At 45.1% G+C, this 22148-nt stretch overlaps 1 protein-coding gene across 1 annotated transcript in view; it reads left to right on the forward strand.

Moving 5' to 3' along the window:
• The window catches only part of LOC138641609 (oocyte zinc finger protein XlCOF7.1-like), a 95232-nt gene extending 76449 nt beyond the window's left edge, over positions 1 to 18783 (forward strand). Inside the window, exon 3 of the mRNA XM_069729125.1 lies at positions 16181 to 18783. Within this exon, the coding sequence (XP_069585226.1) occupies positions 16181 to 18150 (1970 nt within the window). The 3' untranslated portion in view covers positions 18151 to 18783. The remainder of the gene's footprint in view (positions 1 to 16180) is intronic.
• The last annotated feature ends 3365 nt before the right edge of the window (positions 18784 to 22148 follow it).

Consider the following 22148-nt stretch of genomic DNA (forward strand, 5'->3'; position numbering starts at 1 on the left):
GGCGTCCACAGATGACAACAGTGGTGGATGATCGCCGCAGACTTAATTTGGTGAAGAAGAACCCGTTCACAACATCAACTGAAGTCCAGAACACTCTCAGTGAAGTTGGTGTATCTGTCTCTAAGTCAACAGTAAAGAGAAGACTCCATGACAGTAAATACAAAGGGTTCACATCTAGATGCAAACCATTCATCAATACCAAAAATAGACAGGCCAGAGTTAAATTTGCAGAAAAACACCTCAAGAAGCCAGCTCAGTTCTGGAAAAGTATTCTATGGACAGATGAGACAAAGATCAACCTGTACCAGAATGATGGGAAGAAAAAAGTTTGGAGAAGAAAGGGAACGGCACATGATCCAAGTCACACCACATCCTCTGTAAAACATGGTGGAGGCAACGTGATGGCATGGGCATGCATGGCTTTCAATGGCACTGGGTCACTTGTGTTTATTGATGACATAAGAGCAGACAAGAGTAGCCGGATGAATTCTGAAGTGTACCGGGATATACTTTCAGCCCAGATTCAGCCAAATGCTGCAAAGTTGATTGGACGGCGCTTCATAGTACAGATGGACAATGACCCCAAGCATACAGCCAAAGCTACCCAGGAGTTCATGAGTGCCAAAAAGTGGAACATTCTGCAATGGCCAAGTCAATCTCCAGATCTAAACCCAATTGAGCATGCATTTCACTTGCTCAAATCCAGACTTAAGACGGAAAGACCCACAAACAAGCAAGACCTGAAGGCTGCGGCTGTAAAGGCCTGGCAAAGCATTAAGAAGGAGGAAACCCAGCGTTTGGTGATGTCCATGGGTTCCAGACTTAAGGCAGTGATTGCCTCCAAAGGATTTGCAACAAAATATTGAAAATAAAAATATTTTGTTTGGGTTATGTTTATTTGTCCAATTACTTTTGACCTCCTAAAATGTGGAGTGTTTGTAAAGAAATGTGTACAATTCCTACATTTTCTATCAGATATTTTTGTTCAACCCTTCAAATTAAACGTTACAATCTGCACTTGAATTCTGTTGTAGAGGTTTCATTTCAAATCCAATGTGGTGGCATGCAGAGCCCAAATCGTGAAAATTGTGTCACTGTCCAAATATTTCTGGCCCTAACTGTACATCCTGGAAAATGGTGTTTGAGCAACCAAAGTTTCGATATGCTGGTGGACAAATGGGGTCTTCCAGAAATCGACCTCTTTGCATCCCGGCAAAATGCGAAAGTCGAAGCCTTCTTCTCCCTAAATCCCAGAGACGGCTCCAGAGGAGTGGATGCATTGGCCCAGGAATGGAATTTTCGGCTGGCATATGCGTTTCCACCAATTCCGATATTGGCAAAGGTCTTGCAGAAGGTTCGGGAAGAACGAACACCAACTATATTGGTAGCCCCATTGTGGCCAAAGAGGAGTTGGTACAATCTGATTGTGGATTTACAGGTGGATGGGCCATTCCAGTTTCCGATGGAAGAAAACCTTCTTTCTCAAGGACCAATACATCTCCTAGACGTCCACAAATGGAATCTGGCGGCATGGCTACTGAAGCCCAGGTGTTGAGAGCCAAAGGACTATCAGAAGCAGTGGTTTCCACACTTCAAAAATCAAGGAAACCGGTGACCATTGCTATATATAATAAAATCTGGAAGAAATTCTCATCCTTTTGTCTTCCTGAAGTACCAGATCCCCTTAATCCGAATCTGTCGCAAATTCTAGATTTTTTGCAAAAAGGCCTAGAAATAGGCCTCAGGCCGAGCACCCTAAAAGTCCAAGTTTCCGCACTCAGTTCAATATTTGACCAGGATCTGGCAAATCATCGCTGGATTAAGAGGTTCATGATATCAGCCTCTAGGATGAATCCTAAAAAACAAATAACAGTACCTTTATGGGACCTGAATCTGGTATTACAAGGACTTACAGGTGCACCCTTTGAACCATTATCCTCCTGCTCGCAGAAAAATCTGATTTATAAAACAATTTTTCTAGTGGCCATTACCTCAGCAAGGAGGGTAGGAGAATTACAGGCTCTCTCAATAAGAGAACCATACTTGTCTATCCGAGATGACTCTATAATACTGCGCCTTGACCCCTCCTTTCTTCCAAAGGTCGTATCAGATTTCCACCGCTCTCAGGAAATCATTTTACCTTCTTTTTGCCAGAATCCAACAAATCCAAAAGAAGAGAAATTTCATACTCTGGATGTCAGACGCATTGTATTATTTTACCTAGAGCAAACCAGCTCTTACAGAATTGATCATAATCTATTTGTCCATCCATCAGGACAAAATAAAGGAAAGAAAGTAGCAAAAAGCACTATTGCCAACTGGATAAAGAAAGCGATAGCAGAAGCATATCTCGCTCAAGATAAAACTCCAGTGGGAATCAAGGCTCATTCGACTAGATCAACCTCAGTCTCTTGGGCAGAAAGAGCAGGTGCATCAACAGAGCAAATCTGCAGGGCAGCCACGTGGTCTTCGTTGCATACTTTCTCCAGACATTACAGACTAGACGTAATGTCCAACAAGGATTTAGTCTTCGGCCGGAAAGTACTCCAGGCTGTTGTCCCTCCCTAGCGCCAAAATTAGTTGGTATTCCTCCGTATGCCGTCGTGGAAGGTGACTAGAGAAAATAGAATTATTCTTACCGTTAATTCGGTTTCTAGGAACCTTCCACGACGGCGCTAGTTCCCTCCCTATATACTCCTGGATTAAAATCTGGGATTCAAGGTAAACCGGTGCTATGGTTTTCAGTTATAAGTCACTGGTGAGAGGGAGGTGGGAGGGCCTTTTAACCTCTCCATTTCCTGTTCCCCATTAGGGCAAAGAGGCAACCTCCATATGCCGTCGTGGAAGGTTCCTAGAAACCGAATTAACGGTAAAAATAATTCTATTATTCCGCTTTGTTTGGGAAAAATACAATTCTCAGCTTCTGTTGGAGTTAGACTCCAGCAAAAGGCCCCGTTGTGAAGCTCTACTAAATCACATTCCGAATATGCATCCATCTTTTTTCTATCATTGATGGGGCCCAAATTATGCCCTTTTTACTATCTCCCATATCTGCAAAGTAAAGCACATGTTTCTTGTGGACAAAGCCAGCTCGGGTCTAATTAACATTCCTAGCTTGGAGGAGGTGCAGAGCATAGAGGAATAGGTTCACACACACACATCAGAAGCAAAGAGAGAAGGGGGGTCAGAGCCCACAGCGTGCGTGATAACAGGGAAAATGAAAAATCCTACTCCATTTTATACATTATCATGACACCCTGCTTTACCCCAGTGTTATTTATGACCTTGTTTACTTTGGCTTGATTATATGCATCTGGTCCTCTCTTAATTCTGTGACCAAGATGAACAGAGACCACTCCTCTCTGCTTCACACCTGAATGCACTTTGTAGCACATACATTGCATAACTCAAGTCTGCCAAGACTTTAGTCTGCAGTGTGTATCCTATAAGTGCATCATAGAAGTGTGAAGATTAGAATGAAAACCAGAATTGAACCAGAAGGGAACTGAAGGGAACTGGATAGTCACTGTAAACAATATTTCTATTTGTTTTCACTCTCACCGCTATAATCCTTCACTTTCTAATAACCCCCCTAATCCCTTCTCCTAGTAAGGAACTGTTCATCTCTTCTTCAATCCTCTCCATCCATCTCACCTCTTCAGAACTTGTCCTCAACATACAATCCTCTGTCTCCAAGCACAGACAGTCTAGCCATGCACTCTCCTGCTCCCACCCGCTAACACTTTCTCTGCTCCTTCCCACTGCTGGTGATATCTCTCCAAATCCTGGTCCTCCTCACCACATCCCCACAGTCAGTTCTACCTCCCATCCACGCTCACAAATTTCTGTAACCTCTCTAACCTTATACCCATTCACCTGGGCCCCGCTTCCCCAGTCCCACTAACAGGAGCTCTGTGGAACGCTCGTTCTGTCTGCAACTAACTTTCCTACATGTAGAACCATAGATAAACGAGTAAAGCCAGCTCACCAAGCAACCACCGCAGGTGCACGGAACTCCACGCTGATCCTTGTAGTCATATATGAGAAGAGAAGAAAAAAACTTTTTACAGCTCCGTATTGATAAAATTCAGGCTCGATGCTTTATTATGCCAATTTAAAAACAGTGGATGTATAGCTCTCCAAAAGCACAACGGGAAAAGAGCGACACGTTTCGATCACTAAAGATCTTTGACAAAGACCTTTAGTGATCGAAACGCGTCGCTCTTTTCCCGTTGTGCTTTTGGAGAGCTATACATCCACTGTTTTTAAATTGGCATAATAAAGCATCAAGCCTGAATTTTATCAATACGGAGCTGGAACATTTTTTTTTATTCTCTGTCTTTCCTACATCCATGATCTTTTTGTTACTACCAAACTTTCCTTCCTCACCATCACCGAAACCTGGCTCACCCCTTCTGACACAGCCTCTCCTGCTGCACTCTCGTATGGTGGATTCCACCGTTCCCACACACCCCGTTCAGCAGCAAGTATGGTGGAGGAGTTGGTTTTCTCCTGTCAGATAACTGCTCCTTCACCTCAATGTCACTACCACCCACTGTTACCCTCCCTTCCTTTGAGGTGCACTCTGTGCGCATCTACTCCCCCTCCAATTGGCTGTCATTTACCGCCCCCCAGGGCCAGCTACCACCTTCTTTGACCACTTCACCATGTGGCTACTTCATTTCCTTTCTGTGGACATCCCCACTATCATCATGGGCGACTTCAACATTCCCATTGACACTTCCCTCTCAGCTGCCACTAAGCTCCTATTTCTCACTTCCTCCTTTGGCCTCACTCAATTGTCTTCTGCTGCCACTCACAAAGATGGCCACACACTGGACCTCATCTTCACCCGCCTCTGCTCCCTATCTAACCTCTTTAACTCACCTCTCTCTTTCTGACCACAACCTACTCAAATTCTCTTCCCTCTCCACTCCTTGACTACAATCCCCAACCTACAAACTTGCACACCCTCACTGAAATCTTAAACACCTTGATCTTGTTATGCTGTAAGAATCGCCTGCACTCAGATGTCACCCGAATGCAGTCCTGTTTGAGTGTGATGATTCAAAGAGGGAAAACGGAGAGTGGACCCTCTAGACCGCGACAACGAACCCCTCACGGACGAGCTGACCAGATAGACCACCCCCTATACAGGGAGAGTTAGGGGCAGGCCCGTGAGGGACTATCGCCACGGAAGCTGGAGGACCAGGACTGGAGAAGACCAGGAAGAGGCGAAGATAGTAGAACCACAGGATAAGTGGGTACTGCAGAGTAACAGGACTGATGGGTAAACTACAGCAGTACAGGAACTGGTGGAGGAACTGAGGAAATGCAGAGGCTACAGGAAAGACAGGGTAAGCCCAAAGTCAGAGGGAAAAACGAACTTCACAGAGACTAAGAGCGGCCAGGAACACCTGAAGGAACAAATGATAACCAGGCACAGAGGTACAGCAGGAAGCAGTTTAAATACCTAAAGGCAGGATAGCACTTCCAGATAACAGACCTCCAGAACCATAGAGAGGACAATAAGGAGGACCGACTTCCAGGTACTAGTCCTCCAGGACCATAGAGGAGACGAAGAGGAGAGCCAACAGAAGATCAGAAGTGCACACACGCGCACGAGAAGCAGAGGTCAGGAGCGAGCGCGGAGGAAGAGACGCTGACTGGGGAGACGGCAGCAGCGGTATGATAGATCTACACTCACTCTCTGAATCCCTTCTCCCTCTCACAGACATAAGTTCCCTACACAATGCGGATGACTCTGCCGCTCTATATAACACCACAATACTGTAGCTTTGGAATCTCTTGCCCCTCTCACACATACCAAAGCTCACAAAATCAACAGACAGCCCTGGCACACCAGCCTGACAAAAGAACTGAGGCGAGCTTCCAGGGCTGCAGAATAACCGTAAACAGTTATTCAACACCTTTAATTCTCTCCTCCGTCCCCCAGCACCTCCGCCCTCCCCACTCATCTCAGCTGAAGACTTGCCTTATTTTTCAAGCAGAAGATTGATAACATCAGGGATGGTTTTGATCGACAACCCCCAGAGCCCTTCCTCCCGACTTCCCAGCCCTCCACCTCCAAAGCCAACTTCACCATTACAGAAGATCGACTCTCCACTCTACTCTCAACATCGCATCTCACCACTTGTGCACTTGACCCGATCCCATCCCACTTCATCCCAAACCTCGCCACAGTCTTCATCCCAACCCTAACCCATCTCTTCAACCTATCACTAACAACTGGTGTTTTCCCCTCAAGCCTTAAACATGCCTCAATCACACCTATCCTCAAAAAGCCCTTTCTTGTCTCATCCTCTGTATCTAGCTATCGCCCTATATCACTTCTCCCCTACACCTCAAAACTACTGGAACAACAAGTCCATCTTGAACTGTCTTCCCATCTCTCTTCCACCACTTACAATCTGGCTTCCGGTCACACCACTCCACTGAAACTGCCCTAACTAAGGTCACTAATGACCAATTAACTGCCAAGAGCAAGCGACACTACTCTATCCTCCTCCTCCTGGACCTGTCCTCTGCCTTTGACACAGTGCACCATTCCCTATTACTACAGCCCCTCTCATCCCTTGGCATCACAGACTTGGCCCTATCCTGGATCTCGTCATACCTAACAGACCGGACATTCAGCATCTCCCACTCACACACCACCTCCTCACCTCGCCCCCTATGTGTCGGAGTCCTGCAAGGTTCAGTCCTAGGGCCCCTGCTTTTCTCTATTTACACCTTTGGCCTGGGACAGCTCATAGAATCTCATGGCTTTCAGTATCATCTCTATGCTGATGACACACAGATCTACATCTCTGGACCAGATATCACCTCCCTACTAACCAGAATCCCTCAATGTCTGTCCACTATATCATCCTTCTTCTCCGCTAAATTTCTAAAACTTAACATGGACAAAACAGAATTCATCATCTTTCCCCCATCCCAAGCGACTCCCCCAATGAACCTATCCATTACAGTAAATGGCTGCCCACTCTCCCCAGTCCCACAAGCTCGCTGCCTCGGGGTAATCCTTGACACTGATCTCTCCTTCAAACCACATATCCAAGCCCTTTCCACTTCCTGCCGCCTTCAACTCAAAAATATTTCATGGATCCGTATATTCCTAAACCAAGAATCTGTAAAAACACTAGTCCATGCCCTCATCATCTCCCACCTTGACTACTGCAACCTCCTGCTCTGTGGCCTCCCCTCAAACACTCTCACACCCCTCCAATCTATTCTAAACTCTGCTGCTGTAATATTAAATTGTCCTCCTCTGTATTGATTACCCTGCAGAGTTGAGTGTCATCTGCAAAAATTGAAATTCTACTCTGTAGAGGCCATTTACTCTGTGCTCCTCTCTGCTGTCAGGCCGTCTCCTCAGCGCTTCTCTCTGATATCAGGCCGTCTCCTCGGCGCTCCTCTCTGCTATCAGGCAGTCTTCTCGATGCTCCTCTCTATCAGGCCATCTGTCAGTGCTTCTCTCTGCTATCAGGCCATCTCCTCGATGGTCCTCTCTATCATGTCATTTCCTCGGCACTTCTCTCTGCTCTCAGGCCGTCTCCTCGATGCTTCTCTCTATCAGGCCGTCTCCTCGTCACTCCTCTTTTTTACCCTCAGTCTGTCTCCTCATCCCTCTTCTCTGCTCTCAGGCAGTCTCCTCGGCACTTCTCTCTGCTGTCAGGCAGTTTACTTAGCGCTTCTCTCTGCTATCAGGCCGTCTCCTCGATGCTCCGCTCTATCATGCCATCTCCTCGGCGCTTCGCTCTATGAGGCTGTCTCCACAGCGCTCCTCTTTACCCTCAGTCTGTCTCCTTATTGGAGGTATGACATATTACGGTTATCTTATGTATATAGTTGTGGTTCTACAATGGTATTGCTACACCCTGAAGTGTATTACCGTGTATATATAATGATACTGCTACACTATCCTGTGTATTACCATGTCTAGCTGAATGTACAAATGTATAAATGTATATAATGTTATTTGCTATGCTTAGAGAATAGGATAACTGTAGTTAGCAGTTTGCCCGCTAGATGGGAGCATTCTAGTATAGACAGTTCTAGTTAGGAATATAATATAGGAAGTGGTTAAGTATAGGAGGGGCTGCTGTGTGGTAAGCCAGGAATGTTCCTGAAGTTAGTCGGGTGGGAGCGCCCAAAGGGTTTACATGGGCTACAAGCCCAGGACACATCATCAGCTCCGCTGCGTTAAAGGGGAAGCCTAGTCATCCACAGCAGAAGGAAAAGAAAATAGCAGGCTCGTACAGCTAAGAGCCCTAGAGAGCGATCAAGATGTGTCAGCTCTTTGCTTGGGCAGACACTCTGAGGACCGGTGCGAATCGGATGGGGAACTTCACAGAAGCAGCGAGTACAGAGGGAAGGAACTTGGCACCTACACATAGCGCAGCACAGAAGTACAGTTTACTCTTCCAGTGGCAATTGACTCTGGTAATTAATGAACTTGAGTTTGGTGCGAAACAGACGGAGGGAAGCTTAACCATAACATTGCTGTGCAGAGAGTTTCCAGAGGAACCATCAGAATCAGTCTGGCCCAGGCCTGTGCTATGTAACCATGAGAGAGGTGCAGGGAAAGATGAGGAGCAAGCCTGTTGTAAATGCTGGAAAGATCTTGGATGTGCTAAGTACAGTATCCAGTAAAGATGTTCTTGTTCAAGTTAGTTTGGACTGTGTCTCAATTGATTCAAGCCTGCGTGCTGAGGGTTTCTTACTGCAAGGAGAGAATCCTGAAGGAACCAAACCTGTTGGTACAGGTATGTTGACTATCAGAAGTAATTTCCCTGTGAGAGGAGACCAGGACATGGAAGCACAGGTGTCCATGGCTGTGACTATAGACCTGGGCGACCCTTACATCCTCAGCCCTCTTCACTGCTCTCGGGCAGTCTCATTGGTGCGCCACTCTGCCCTCAGGCCGTCTCCTTGGCACTCCTCTCTATCAGGCCGTCTCCTCGATGCTCCTTTCTGCTAACAGGCTGTCCGTCTCCTCGGTTCTCCTCTCTGCCCTCAGGCCGTTTCCTCGGCACTCCTCTTTACCCTCAGTCTGTCTCCTCAGCTCTCTTCTCAGCTCTCAGGCAGTCTCCTCAGCATACCACTGTTTCTAGCTCCTTAACTTCCTCTAGAGTCTACCACTGCACCTTAAACCTCTTCATTAATGAGACACACGTTTCAACAGTGCAGAGAGAATCCCCCAACTCAATTCTGTGCAGCCAGAGCTCACCGCAATCAGGCAGTATTAAAACTGATACGTCTTGGAGATTGCAGTCACACAGCTCAATAGTTGTGGACAGCTATCCGGCCCAAGTTTGAGCAATTGCTGTCTCCACTGAATCTGAAGCCAGGGAAGACCGGGTGAAAAACCAGTTCAAACCTAGTGGTGGCCCTACGCCAGGTGAACCTCACAAGAGTGCCTTGCATGGCTCATGTCCTCAAACTGGTGGTACAGCAATTTCTCCACCACTATCCCAGCCATGATGCACTTCTGCAGAAAACACAGAAGCTCTGTACTCACTTCCACCGATCGCACCCCGCAGGTCATCAACTTGAATCGCTACAGAGTTCTTTCGGCCTACCAGTTAACCGCTTGATTTGCGAGGTGCCAACACAGTGAAGTTCAACGCTTCACATGTTGCAGCAACTGTGGCAGTAGCGATGAGCCCTGGTGCAGTATGTGCTTTTGCATAGCCTGGGCCTACGCAGTATGAATGTGGTGCAAATGATGCTTGCAGAGCGGGCCAGCTGAAAGACCTCTACACCCTTCTACTCAGTTTCAAAATGGCTACTAAGATGGTTAGCACTGACAATGCCATCATCAGCATCACTATTCTGGTCATCTACATGCTGGAGCACACTTTGAATAGTCTGTGGGAGGAAATGGTGGTCTCAGAGGAAGAGCTGGAAGAAGAGGAAGATGCGGATTGAATGACAATATCTCTAAGTTCCGGACTGTTGTCGTACATGCGGCTGCCATGAGGGTGGATTACAGCAATCAAGGGTGGCTCATCGTTTCAGACAAACTGTTACTTAAGGTGCAGGAGCCAAGGAACAAATAGAGGGGGATGAGGAGGAAGAAGTGATGGGCTTGCAACAGTCAGGAGATAATGAAGATAATGATCCACTCTCTGTTATCTGTGGTTGATGGGATGGGACGGGGGAAGCAAGCTTGAGTGTTATCCCGCCATCAACACACCATGGACTTGGGTCTCATAGAAGTGAAAATACTAGCAAAAGGCAGGATGCAGTGGACCCATGTAGTTAAGATGGCGGCAACACAGGTGCAGAAATACCGAAGAAGCAACCACTCACAACCTACCAGACCCAATGGAGGAGGTGACTGCTTGGTATATTACTGCACAAAAAAGACTTGTATGTGATGCTGTTCACATAATGGAAATACACAGCATCCAGGTTAACAGCCTGTTAGTGACACCCTTCAATTAGATCAGGCGGGCTGCCCAGCGCTATCCAAATGCACATTGTTGTGAACAGCGCCACATACAAGTCTTTTCTCTGCAGTAATATACCAAGCAGCCACCTCCTCCATTGGGATTGGTAGGTTGAGTGGTTGCCTCATCGGTATTTCTGCACCTGTGTTGCCCCCATCTTATCTACATAGGTCCACTGCATTTGTTTGGAGGCCTGGGCAGGTAAGGATCTCTGCCTTTTGCTAGTATTTTTTTTAATTTTTGGAGGATCTCTAAATCCTCTTTTTGTGCTATATTTGTTTAGTGTTAGGACTCGTAAGTGTGGGAACCCCTGACGTGGGTTACGAGCTTGCGAATTTGGCCCAAATATTAACTAATACTTCACGTATTTATATGTGTTTTTTGCACTTTTTTCAGGGTGCAGTTGGGCCCATTTGGTCTTGTAAACTGTGGTGTCTGTTCACATGGGAAGCATTTGGATAGCGCTGAGCAGCCCGCCTGATCTAATAGAAGGGCGTCACTGATAGGTTGTTAACCTGGATACTGTGTAATTCTATTGTGTGAACAGCGCCACATACAAGTCTTCTTTGTGCAGTATTATAACAAGCAATCACCCCCTCCATTGGGATTGGTAGGTTGTGAGTGGTTGCCTCATCGGTATTTCTGCACCTGTGTTGCCACCAGCTTAACTACATGGGTCCACTGCATCCTGATAGAGCATTTGTTTGGAGGACTGGACAGGTAAGCATCTCTGCCTTTTGCTAGTATTTTTTGAATTTTTGGAGGATCTTGAAATCCTCTTTTTGTGCTATATTTGCCTCACAGAAGTGCCGGACACATGAGCGCCTTCTTTCTGCACTATCTGCAATATGATGCCCATATTGTTGGGATTAGAAATAGTGCTGACTACCGGGTTACCACTCTGTTAGATACACGGTACAAGAGTAAGTTTTGCCAGATGCTTTTCCCCTGGAAAGACATGCGTTCATGCTGAAGTATGGAAACATGCCTCTAGACAATCTTAAGAGTGGTTTTCCTAAGACAGCACTGAGGCACACAGTGTGCATCCCAGTTATAAACTTAGCACCCCGGGAATGTCAAGGCATCAAAGCAAAAATATTAGGAGCAGCAGTGTAAGTGGCATAAGTAATTTCTGTGAGTCGTTTTACACATTTTTTTTTTAGACCAGCCGGTGCACCAGCAGTACAGAGAACAAGTCTTACAAGTTGTGAATGACTGGAGAGGATGGTGCAGGAGTATCTGGAGCTCAATTACATCAGGGAGAATTTGGACCTTTTTGCATTTAGGTTTTGTCATGCTTGGCAGCCAGCATTCTCTCAGAATGAGTCTCCAGTGCTGCTGGTGTCCTGATGGATAACCGCATCCGGCTGTCCACTGAAAGTACAGAGCACCTAACTTTCATCAACATGGATCTCCAATGACTTTCGCACAACAGTCGCATACTGGGCAGTCTAGGCGATGGTGTCATTTTTAGTGTCATGCATTGATCTCGAGTTATTGCAGTTTGTGCCATCTTTGTGGTGTCTTCTGTGCCTGCTGTGGCTGCTGCTGATGTTATACACATTTTTTGAAATGTGCAGACTCCATGTTCAGTCTCCATCTGGTGGGTTGCCTGTAGTGGAAGGTGTTTCCGAGGCCCATTATACTGTTTCTACTCTGTGGAAATTGATGCCTCTTTAGTGGTGTCTGATAATTATTTTTTGAAATATGGAGACACCAAGTTGAGTCTCCTTCATGTATGTTTCCTGTAGCAGTAGGACTCCCAGACCTGCGCTTACTTTCAGTCAACTACCAGTGTTACTATGCTTAAATTTTTCAACCTATAGTAGTCTACTAAGCTCGTATTTGTGCCACCTGAGTGTGGCTGAGCTGTTTGCAGCAGTTTGAGCTGTTGCATGTGGTGTCAGGGCTCCCAGCACAGCAGGCCTACACTGATCCCTCACCCACCTCGTCTTACTGTGATGTTGAATTGAAAGCTGTAAATGCTGTCCAAGACCCCGATACCTCATGCCTGGCCCATGGCTAACTGCTACTGTGCCATTATCACATTTCTACTCTGTGTCAAATGCCAGTTTTCCTCTGGTTTGCCATTAATGTTTGTAAATGTTTGGACTCCAAGCTGGGTCTCCTTCATGTGTGTTAACAGAATTTGGCAGGGCTCTCCGAGCACTAGGCCTGCACCTGTCTCTCATCCACCTTTTACTGATCAATGTTTCAGCTTTATATGCTAGTCCTGGCCCTGTTCCATGTATTCATGCAGCTCAATTATACTATTTGTACTCTGGGTCAATTGATGCCATTTTTCCTGGTGTCTGCGCTTAATTTGACCTGCTTTGGCAGCTTTTTGTCCCCTCCTTAAGGTATTGTCTATACATTTGGTTTTGCCTCCCATTGAATTCAGTGGGGTTCAGGAACATTCGATGAACATTGGGACGTTCGCTGAACTGAGCCTAACCTTGAAGGTTCCCTGATGTTTACTCACAAGATAATAAAGGCCGGTGGCGCAAGTTGAGATCGTGTGTATTTTGGCCAAAATATCAACTAATAGCTCACATTGTTTTCCATCTTTGCATTGTGCGTGGTATTGTGAACAGATTTTGACATATTTCCCATCTATCCCATATCTAGTGTGATGGTGTGTGGACCCCCTGTGTCACTGGCCGGGCTTACACTGGAGGGGCGTAAGTGACTACCTGGTCTTCACTAGAGCCTCTGATGGTGAGGATAGGCTGGACTGTTAGGGTCATCACCAGGTGCCACTTCATGCCAGTCCCCGGACCTGCAGTAGCTGACCGGAGGGTCACAGGCACAAGAACAAAGCACAGAGGGCGAAGACAGAGATGTGGTCAGATAATCCGAGATCTGCTTGGGCAGCAAAGGTTCAAGGTACAAACCCGAGATCAGGAGCGGAGAGATCGGACTAAACCAACTTGTTTTCCCCAGGTGTCTGCACCAAACTACGCAACAACAATATTCTCTGATTATTGCATATTTGCTACATTTTTTTAAAGCTTTCCCCTCTTCTTTAATGTGTTTTTAGGGCACATGTGAAGCCGCGGGTTTAGTGTGTTTTTATAGGACTGAAAAGCTTTGATTCTGCACTTAAAAAGGTATGTGCAGTTTTTACCTGCGTTTTTTTCAGGCTACACATAAAAGCTTATACAGAAAATAAGGATCAAAACTGCGGACTTAAGTCGCATATTTAGACCCACAGTTCAGTTTCATGTACTACTAAAAAACATTAAAAACACTGCTCTGTATCTGCACCCAAAACTCAGCAAATGAGGGAAAAACACATAAAACAAATGCAGCAAAAATGCAATAATCAGAAGATTATTATTGTTTTGTGTTGTGCCGATATCTGCAGAAATCATGTAGAGAAATGGCGTAAAGGCTGCGTTTTTTGTGCAGCTATGTGTGAACATGGCCTCAGTGTTACGTTTTTATTACTTTTTTTATGGATTTAAGAAGAACTTCCAATTAAGCCATTTTTTATACCTTTACCCATCACAGTAAACAACTTATTGCTGTATTATGCGGGTTATGATTACAGGGAGCCAAATATGTCTGTGTTATTTGCTTATTTGTGATGTTTATTATTTTTTAAAAAGAGCCGTATTAATGACATTATCGTAGTTGTTTTTATTTTAAATACATTTTTATAGTAAGAAAAAAATCTGACTTTTATTTTCCCACTGGAATACAGGGACAAAGAGATACACTGCTATGTACTGTATGTATCTCTATGTGATAGTATAATTTTCCTGTGGGTTCAGAGGCAGCTATGCAGGTCAAAGTGTAGAAAATCCAACTGTGGCTCATGACTTTAGATGCTGCTTTCTATGATACAGGTTGTGAATTAAATTCCTGTATCAGATTTGATCAGTCTGAGTCACTTTAATTTGCTAAAACAAATCACAAGAAGACTGAGTTCACATTTTACTCCTGGTGTCTGCCTCTTTCTGGACTATTGGTTCCATGATAGAAGTGAGTAAATTAATTTGCAAAACCTGTGACCTTCAGCCAGGGCCGAACTGGCCATCTGACAATTCTGGCAAATGAAGAAGGGCCTGTCTGGACATAGGCTGCCTTGTCTGCTATGTTGTTAACAAATTCTGTGTTCTCAAGACACCCATACTGTTAGAAGTTGTCATGGAGCACAAAGTTTCTGACTCCGTCACTTAAGGTACCTTCACACTGAACGATATCGCTAGCGATCTGTGATGTTGCAGCGTCCTGGCTAGCGATATCGTTCAGTTTGACAGGCAGCAGCGATCAGGATCCTGCTGTGCCATCGTTGGTCGGTGCAGAAAGTCCAGAACTTTATTTTGTCGCTGGACTCCCTGCAGACATCGCTGAATCGGAGTGTGTGACGCCGATTCAGCGATGTCTTCACTGGTAACCAGCGTAAACATCGGGTTACTAAGCGCAGGGCCGCGCTTAGTAACCCGATGTTTACCCTGGTTACCAGCGTAACAGTAAAAAAACCAAACACTACATACTTACCTTTCGCTGTCTGTCCCCCGGCGCTGTGCTTCTCTGCACTGTGAGCGCCGGCCAGCAGGCCATGGGTATCATTACCAGGGCAGCACCAAGATGTAGCAGCTAACTACAATGGCAGATGCCCTTATGTCTTGTAGCGAAACAGACAAGGGAACTCCTAAAGATAGTTTAGCTGGACAGAAGGAAAGCTGTGGTACTGGAAGAGTCAGAACATCCCGGGAACACCCTGGGAGGAATGAGGGAAGACACAGGGAAAGTGGAAGATGCATACTATGTGGAACCTTATATTGTTGCTGTAACTGAGCTGGACATACTGAGAATGGATACAAATAAATTCTTTTGTGTTAAGTTGGATATGGACACTGTCTCTTTTTGTGTAACAACGTCAGGATCAGAACCTCAGCAGACCAGAGGGGATCCTATTGGGTCCGAAGACAAAGAGACAAGTACACTAAAAATTGGACTTTGTGTGTATGGAGCGGGTGGCCAGGGTGCCCCAAACCAACCTCCATTGCGGGCCATGACTACGGCCCTGGCGCCCCCTACATGTATTCGACGTGCGTGTCAAATCGCTGCATGCTGCAATTTTATGTGTATATCGACCGAAACTCTCCAATGCAAGCCTATGGGTGCAAGAAAAACTCGGACACCACACGGACTATCTGTCTAGCTTGCGACAAATACCCAAACATTTTTCTCATTTCAGCCCATTGAGCCATTAAATTCAATAGGGAAAAGCAGTGAGAAATGTAAATCCATAAGCATAGGTGCGAGAAAATCACATCATCGCATTTCAAACGCATTACACATGAATGACCATACAGAGAACACTTGTGCGACTCTCGGCAGGGAGACTCGGACTGATTTTCCATACGTCAGGTGTGATCCCAGCCTTACAAACATTTTTCTACCTTGTAAAGAATCAAGGTCTTCATATACATTCCCTGTCACACTGTGTTTTGGAGTGCGCTGCCCTAGCACTTCCGCTTGTGACGTGAGCATTGTGCAGCCAGTGTCTGATCAATGCATCCCATAGTTAGATAGGTATGAATCTAATGGTAGGTTCCTTTTATTAACAATTTGCTACCTATCTTGCAATTTACACAGAATTTCTTATATTGTGTAATATTTTTATACATAAACATAATTTTTAAGGTTACATTATTCTCAAAATCTAACATCAATTTATTTCTTGGCAGATGAGTGCACTAGGAGCTTTGAAGGACATCTGATCTTGTCGTATTGTAAAGCAGATGATTGTAGTTTCACACAAGATACATATGAAGACCATGCTGGCATCTCAGATACACCTTCAGCATCTCACAGCAAAGATCTGATATCTGGTCTCTGTAAAGAAATATTTCCAAATTCATCACAGACTATAAAGCGAAATAAAAGTCACAGAAGAAATGTGGAAGATCAGGGAGCTCCTACAATTCACAAGCCATTTCCATGTTCAGAGTGTGGGAAATGTTTTATGCATAAATCACTTCTCATTACACACGAGAGAATTCACACAGGAGAGATTCTATATTCATGTTTAGAATGTGGGAAATGCTTTGCTCATAAATCACTTCTTGTTACACATGAGAGAATTCACACAGGAGAGAAGCCATTTTCATGTTCAGAATGTGGGAAATGTTTTACTCGGAAACCATATCTTCTGATACATAAGAGAATTCATACAGGAGAGAAGCCATATTCATGTTCAGAATGTGGGAAATGTTTTGCACAGAAATCACAGCTTAATTGTCATGAGAGAATTCATACAGGAGAGAAGCCATATTCATGTTCAGAATGTGGGAAATGTTTTACACGTAAATCACTTCTTGTTACACATGAGAAAATTCATACAGGAGAGACGCCATTATCATGTTCAGAATGTGGGAAATGTTTTACACATAAATCAAGCCTTGGTAAACATGAGAGAATTCACAAAGGAGAGAAGCCATTTTCATGTTCAGAATGTGGGAAATGCTTTACAGAGAAATCAAACCTTGTTACACATGAGAGAATTCACACAGGAGAGAAGCAATTTTCTTGTTCAGAATGTGGGAATAGTTTTACATGTAAATCAAGCCTTGTTAAACATGAGCGAATTCACACAGGAGAGAAGCCATTTTCTTGTTCAGAATGTGGGAAATGTTTTACATATAAATCAAGCCTTGTTGTACATGAGCGAAGTCACATAGGAGAGAAGACATTTGCATGTTCAGAGTGTGGGAAATGTTTTAGTCAAAAAACACATCTTCTGAAACATGTGGAATGTGGAAAATGTTTTGCTCAAAAATCATTTCTCGTTGCACATGAGAGAATTCACACAGGAGCGAACCCATATTCATGTTCAGAATGTGGGAAATGTTTTACACATAAATCATTTCTTGTTGCACATGAGAGAATTCACACAGGAGAGAAACCATTTTCATGTTCAGAATGTGGGAAATGTTTTAGACATAAATCAAGCCTTGTTACACATGAGAGAATTCACACAGGAGAGAAGCCATTTTCATGTTCAGAATGTGGGAAATGTTTTACACATAAATCAAGCCTTGTTACACATGAGAGATTTCACACAGGAGAGAAGCCATTTTCATGTTCAGAATGTGGGAAATGCTTTACAAAGAAATCAAACCTTGTTACACATGAGAGAATTCACACAGGAGAGAAGCAATTTTCTTGTTTAGAATGTGGGAAATATGTTACATGTAAATCAAGCCTTGTTAGACATGAGAGAATTCACACAGGAGAGAAGACATTTTCTTGCTCAGAATGTGGGAAATGTATTACATGTAAATCAAGCCTTGTTAAACATGAGATAATTCACACAGGAGAGAAGTCATTTTCATGTTCAGAATGTGGAAAATGTTTTGCTCATAAATCACTTCTCGTTACACATGAGAGAATTCACACAGGAGAGAAGCCATTTTCATGTTCAGAATGTGGGAAATGTTTTACAGATAAATCAAACCTTGTTACACATGAGAGAATTCACACTGGAGAGAAGCCATCTTCATGTTCAAAATGTGGAAAATGTTTTGCTCATAAATCACTTCTCGTTACACATGACAGAATTCACACAGGAGAGAAGCCATTTTCATGTTCAAAATATGGAAAATGTTTCACTCAAAAAACACATGTTCTGAAACATGAGAAAATACACACAATATAGAAGTCATATTCATGATTAGAATGTGCAAAATGTTTTACTTGTAAATTAAATCTGGCTAGACACGAGAAAGAGGAGAGAGGCCATTTTCATGTTCAGAATGTGGAAAATGCTTTACAGAAAAATCTTATCTTGTGAGACATGAGAAAAATAACACAGTAGAGAAGCCATTTTCATGTTCCAAATGTAAGGATTGTTTTACTCAGAAATCAACTCTTTTTACAAATCAGACAATTCACACAGGAGAGAAGCCATTTTCATAGTATGACTGTAAATGTGATACTCCATTGTGAGAACTGCTGAGCTAATTCACGAATGCGTGAACAGTGGTATACAAACTTAATAGACAGACTACAGGTCTCTACGCCAGTTAGCATGAGCACTCCTGCCTCATTGTCTGACAAGTCGGCGAGGGTCTCAGGATCTGGATCACCCATGAACAACAATACTTTAAAAACATATTAAAGGAAATTTAAATATTTAGCTACAATTTAATGCCATGCTATGAAACAAAAAAAACATTACTGGTTAGTACAAAGATTATATGCAATGACCAAATTGTAACAAACGCACAATAAAGAAAACAATAAAACATGTCATATTCTGTATTTTCCTACAATAAATCGTTCATGAATATTCAATTGTGATGGAGTGATATGTTATGTGGGTATCATTTTGTGTATATTTATATTTTACTGATTTTCATAGTGTTCTCTTGTTGCCCTGTATCATTCCGTGTATTCCCCATATTGTCTAGTCTCAATTACCTTCCAAAAGGCTGATAATTGAATTAGCTCACTTACTGTCTGCACCCTGACTGTATCTATGCCTCTGATGAACCCCCTTTATTGCCTTAATCCCAGAGGCACATTTGTCAGGTCTGGGAGGCCTGAAAAACACCCCAACCTGTCTGACTATCCCTGGATATAAGGAGGGGGCTGGGCAGGACAAAACCTGGAAGTCAGATCTGGTGAGGTGAGGATAGTGTGAACATAGCACGTCAGAGAGAAAGGGAAGCATATGGACCATTTTTGTCCTCTGTCTGCTGGATTATTGGATTCTCGTCACCTTGGACATTTATCCTGTTACTGATCTGCATTCGTGTTCTGGACTATTGTATCCTCAGTGTGGTGGAATGTTTATGGACCTTTTAGTTTTGCCTATAATAAAGGTCTTGGGATTGTTCACACTTCCCTCACTCTGTTGATTGTGTGGTATAGGAGAAGGACCCCGTGACAACTGGTGGCAGTGGCGGGATCAACAGAGTGTAACTCAATGGAGAAGCACACACAGAGTACAGAAATTGGACTGTATCCAGTTTACAGGAGGGAGCCAGAGACCTGGGCCTGAACTACCAGGGACTGACTAAAGAAGCCTTAATTGACCCACTGGTGGGTGCTAGCCCAGCCACCTCCTCCCAGATGTCTGAATGAAAAGCACTGGAGACAGGGATCCCCACCCCAAAAAGCCATTGGTTGGTGTGGTACAAAGAAGAGATGGCGGTTCTGGGCCAGGCGTCTCTCAGGAGTATAAGGAGGAGGCTGCCCGCAGAGACAAGAAGCAATGGAGCTCGAAAGGGGAGTAATGCAATGTGGAGTGTAAACCCAACGATCCGGGAGCCTGTATGGATCACCCGGACAGAGTTTAAGCCATTTGAAGTGTCTTCCGGAAATGTGGAGGGGTTCTTCAAGGACTTTGAGCAGCAGTGTGCTGTGATGGAGGTGCCCCACTCCGGCTGGATGCGTTAGTGGGACTCCTGAATGGAAGCATGGCGGAGGCTTACCAAACCATAGACTCACAGTGGAATCGGGATTATAACATTGTAAAGCAGACTATACTGGATTATCATGCTATCAACCCTATCTCATATAGGGCCAAGTTTCGAGACCACCCATGCACCATGGGGGGATCATTTAGGATGTATGCACATAAGATGTCCCAGGCATATCGGAGATGGCTGGAAGCAGAAAACACCTTTACTGTGGAAGATGTTATACAGGCGTTCCTTATAGAACAATTTCTTGCCAAGTGCCCCGCAGAGGTATGGGAATGGGTCTGGGAGCGCATGCCGTGTACCGTGGATAGAGCTGCATCCCTGGCCGATGAAGCCCTTACTATCCAACTGCAAAGGTGGAGGCTTCTGGACAATAAACCACGTGTGTTCCCATGCCCCGTCCCCCTCCAATTATATCTGCCCTTCCACCTAGTCGCAAGCCAATGACAATCACGCCTCACAATCCTGGGCCCCAACAGTTCCAACCACGATCTGGGGGTATCACAGAGAGGAAATGTTATGGGTGTGGGCAACCTGGACATTTGCAGTCTGGCTGTCCCTCAAGGATTCGGAGGGAGCCCCATGCAGCCCCACCTCATCCAGTGCATCTTGTGCACTCCATCCCGCCTGAGGAAGAGCTACCACCACCCCCACCAGAGTGGACCACCGACCACGGCACCATAGATACGCCTCCTGTAGTGTACCGCCTCCGGCCTTTGTCCTTTAGCTAACCAGAGCAACGGCAACGACACCTGCAGGATGTCTTAATTGATGGATACAAAGTGTCAGGATTTAGAGACACGGGGCATTCCTGACTATCGCTGACCCCCATGTGTTTCGACCCGAGGCAATTCACCAGGGTCCAGGAATTCCCACTGTCATAGCAGGGGGTGCCCGCAAATATATACAGCGAGCTTCCGTGCTTTTGGATTATGGCTGTGGAGAAAAACTGTTTGATTGGAGTTATGGGAGGACTTCCTGCAGATATCCTCCTTGGGAATGAAATTGGGGAGTTACAGTGCCAATTTGTGGGAGCAGTCACCCGACTACAGGCCCTTTAATCACTACGTCATCCGGACCTCACCGGGGAGCAAGCACCATAAATCGCATCAGAGTTGCTAACCAATACATTCGCTGCTACTACATTGGGAGAGTCTTGGGATAGAGAGGAGTTTAGGAGAGAAATAGAGGGTGACACTACCTTAGCAGCCCTTAGGCAAAGGGCAGAAACTGGGCACATGGGAGATAATGGGTATGGCATCACTCGAGAAAACAGACTATATTATCGTGTAACAAAGGTCAGTGACAAGGGCAACCCTGACACAACGACCAGGCAACTCATTGTCCCTCAGAAGTACAGGGCACAGCTAGTCCAACTGGCCCATGACATCCCCTTGGCTTGGCATCAAGGGAGGAAAAGGACGGAAAAGAGACTCACGCAAAGTTTTTACTGGCCTGGCATCTTGCAGTCGGTAGCCAATTATTGACGCACCTGCGATGTGTGCCAGCGAATGCGGCATCCAGGAGCTCGACATAAGGTAACCTTGCAATCCCTGCCAATAATTGAAGATCCATTTCAACATGTAGCTGTCGACATCATAGCTCCTCTGGCCCACCCCAGCCGGTGGGGGAAAAATATATCCTGACAGTGGTGGACTATGCCACTCCGTATCCTGAAGCTGTGGCCCTGTCCAGTATTACAGCAGTAAAGGTAGCAGAGGCCCTTGTTACCATCTTTACCCAGGTAGGGTTTCCTCCAGTCTCTATGACATACCTGCGGTGTTCCAGCCATTCGCACCACCCCATACCACCCGCAGACCAAAGCAATATGTGAACACTTTAATGGAACCCTAAAAAATATGCTGAGGGCTTTTGCTGACATTGAAAAAGACTGTGAAAAATACCTGCCACATCTCCTCTTCGCCTATCAGGAAGTTCCCCAAGAGTCCACAGGGTTCTCTCCCTTCGAACTACTGTTTAGCCGGTAGGTCCATGGACCTCTCACTCTTCTGAAAACATTTGGAGGGAGATATCTCAGACACCGGAATGCCCGTCATTCCCTATGTTCTAGAGTTCAGAGACCATCTCGCCCAGCTAGCTACCTTGGCTAAAGAACATCAGCGAATGGCCCAGTCCAGACAAAAAAAACCTGGTATGACTGTAATGCCAGGACCCAGGAATTTATGGAAGGACAACAAGTGCTCATGATTACTGCTTCCCCTGCCAA

The sequence above is a fragment of the Ranitomeya imitator genome, chromosome 6, assembly GCF_032444005.1.
Source record: "Ranitomeya imitator isolate aRanImi1 chromosome 6, aRanImi1.pri, whole genome shotgun sequence".
NCBI classification, from domain to species: domain Eukaryota; kingdom Metazoa; phylum Chordata; class Amphibia; order Anura; family Dendrobatidae; genus Ranitomeya; species Ranitomeya imitator.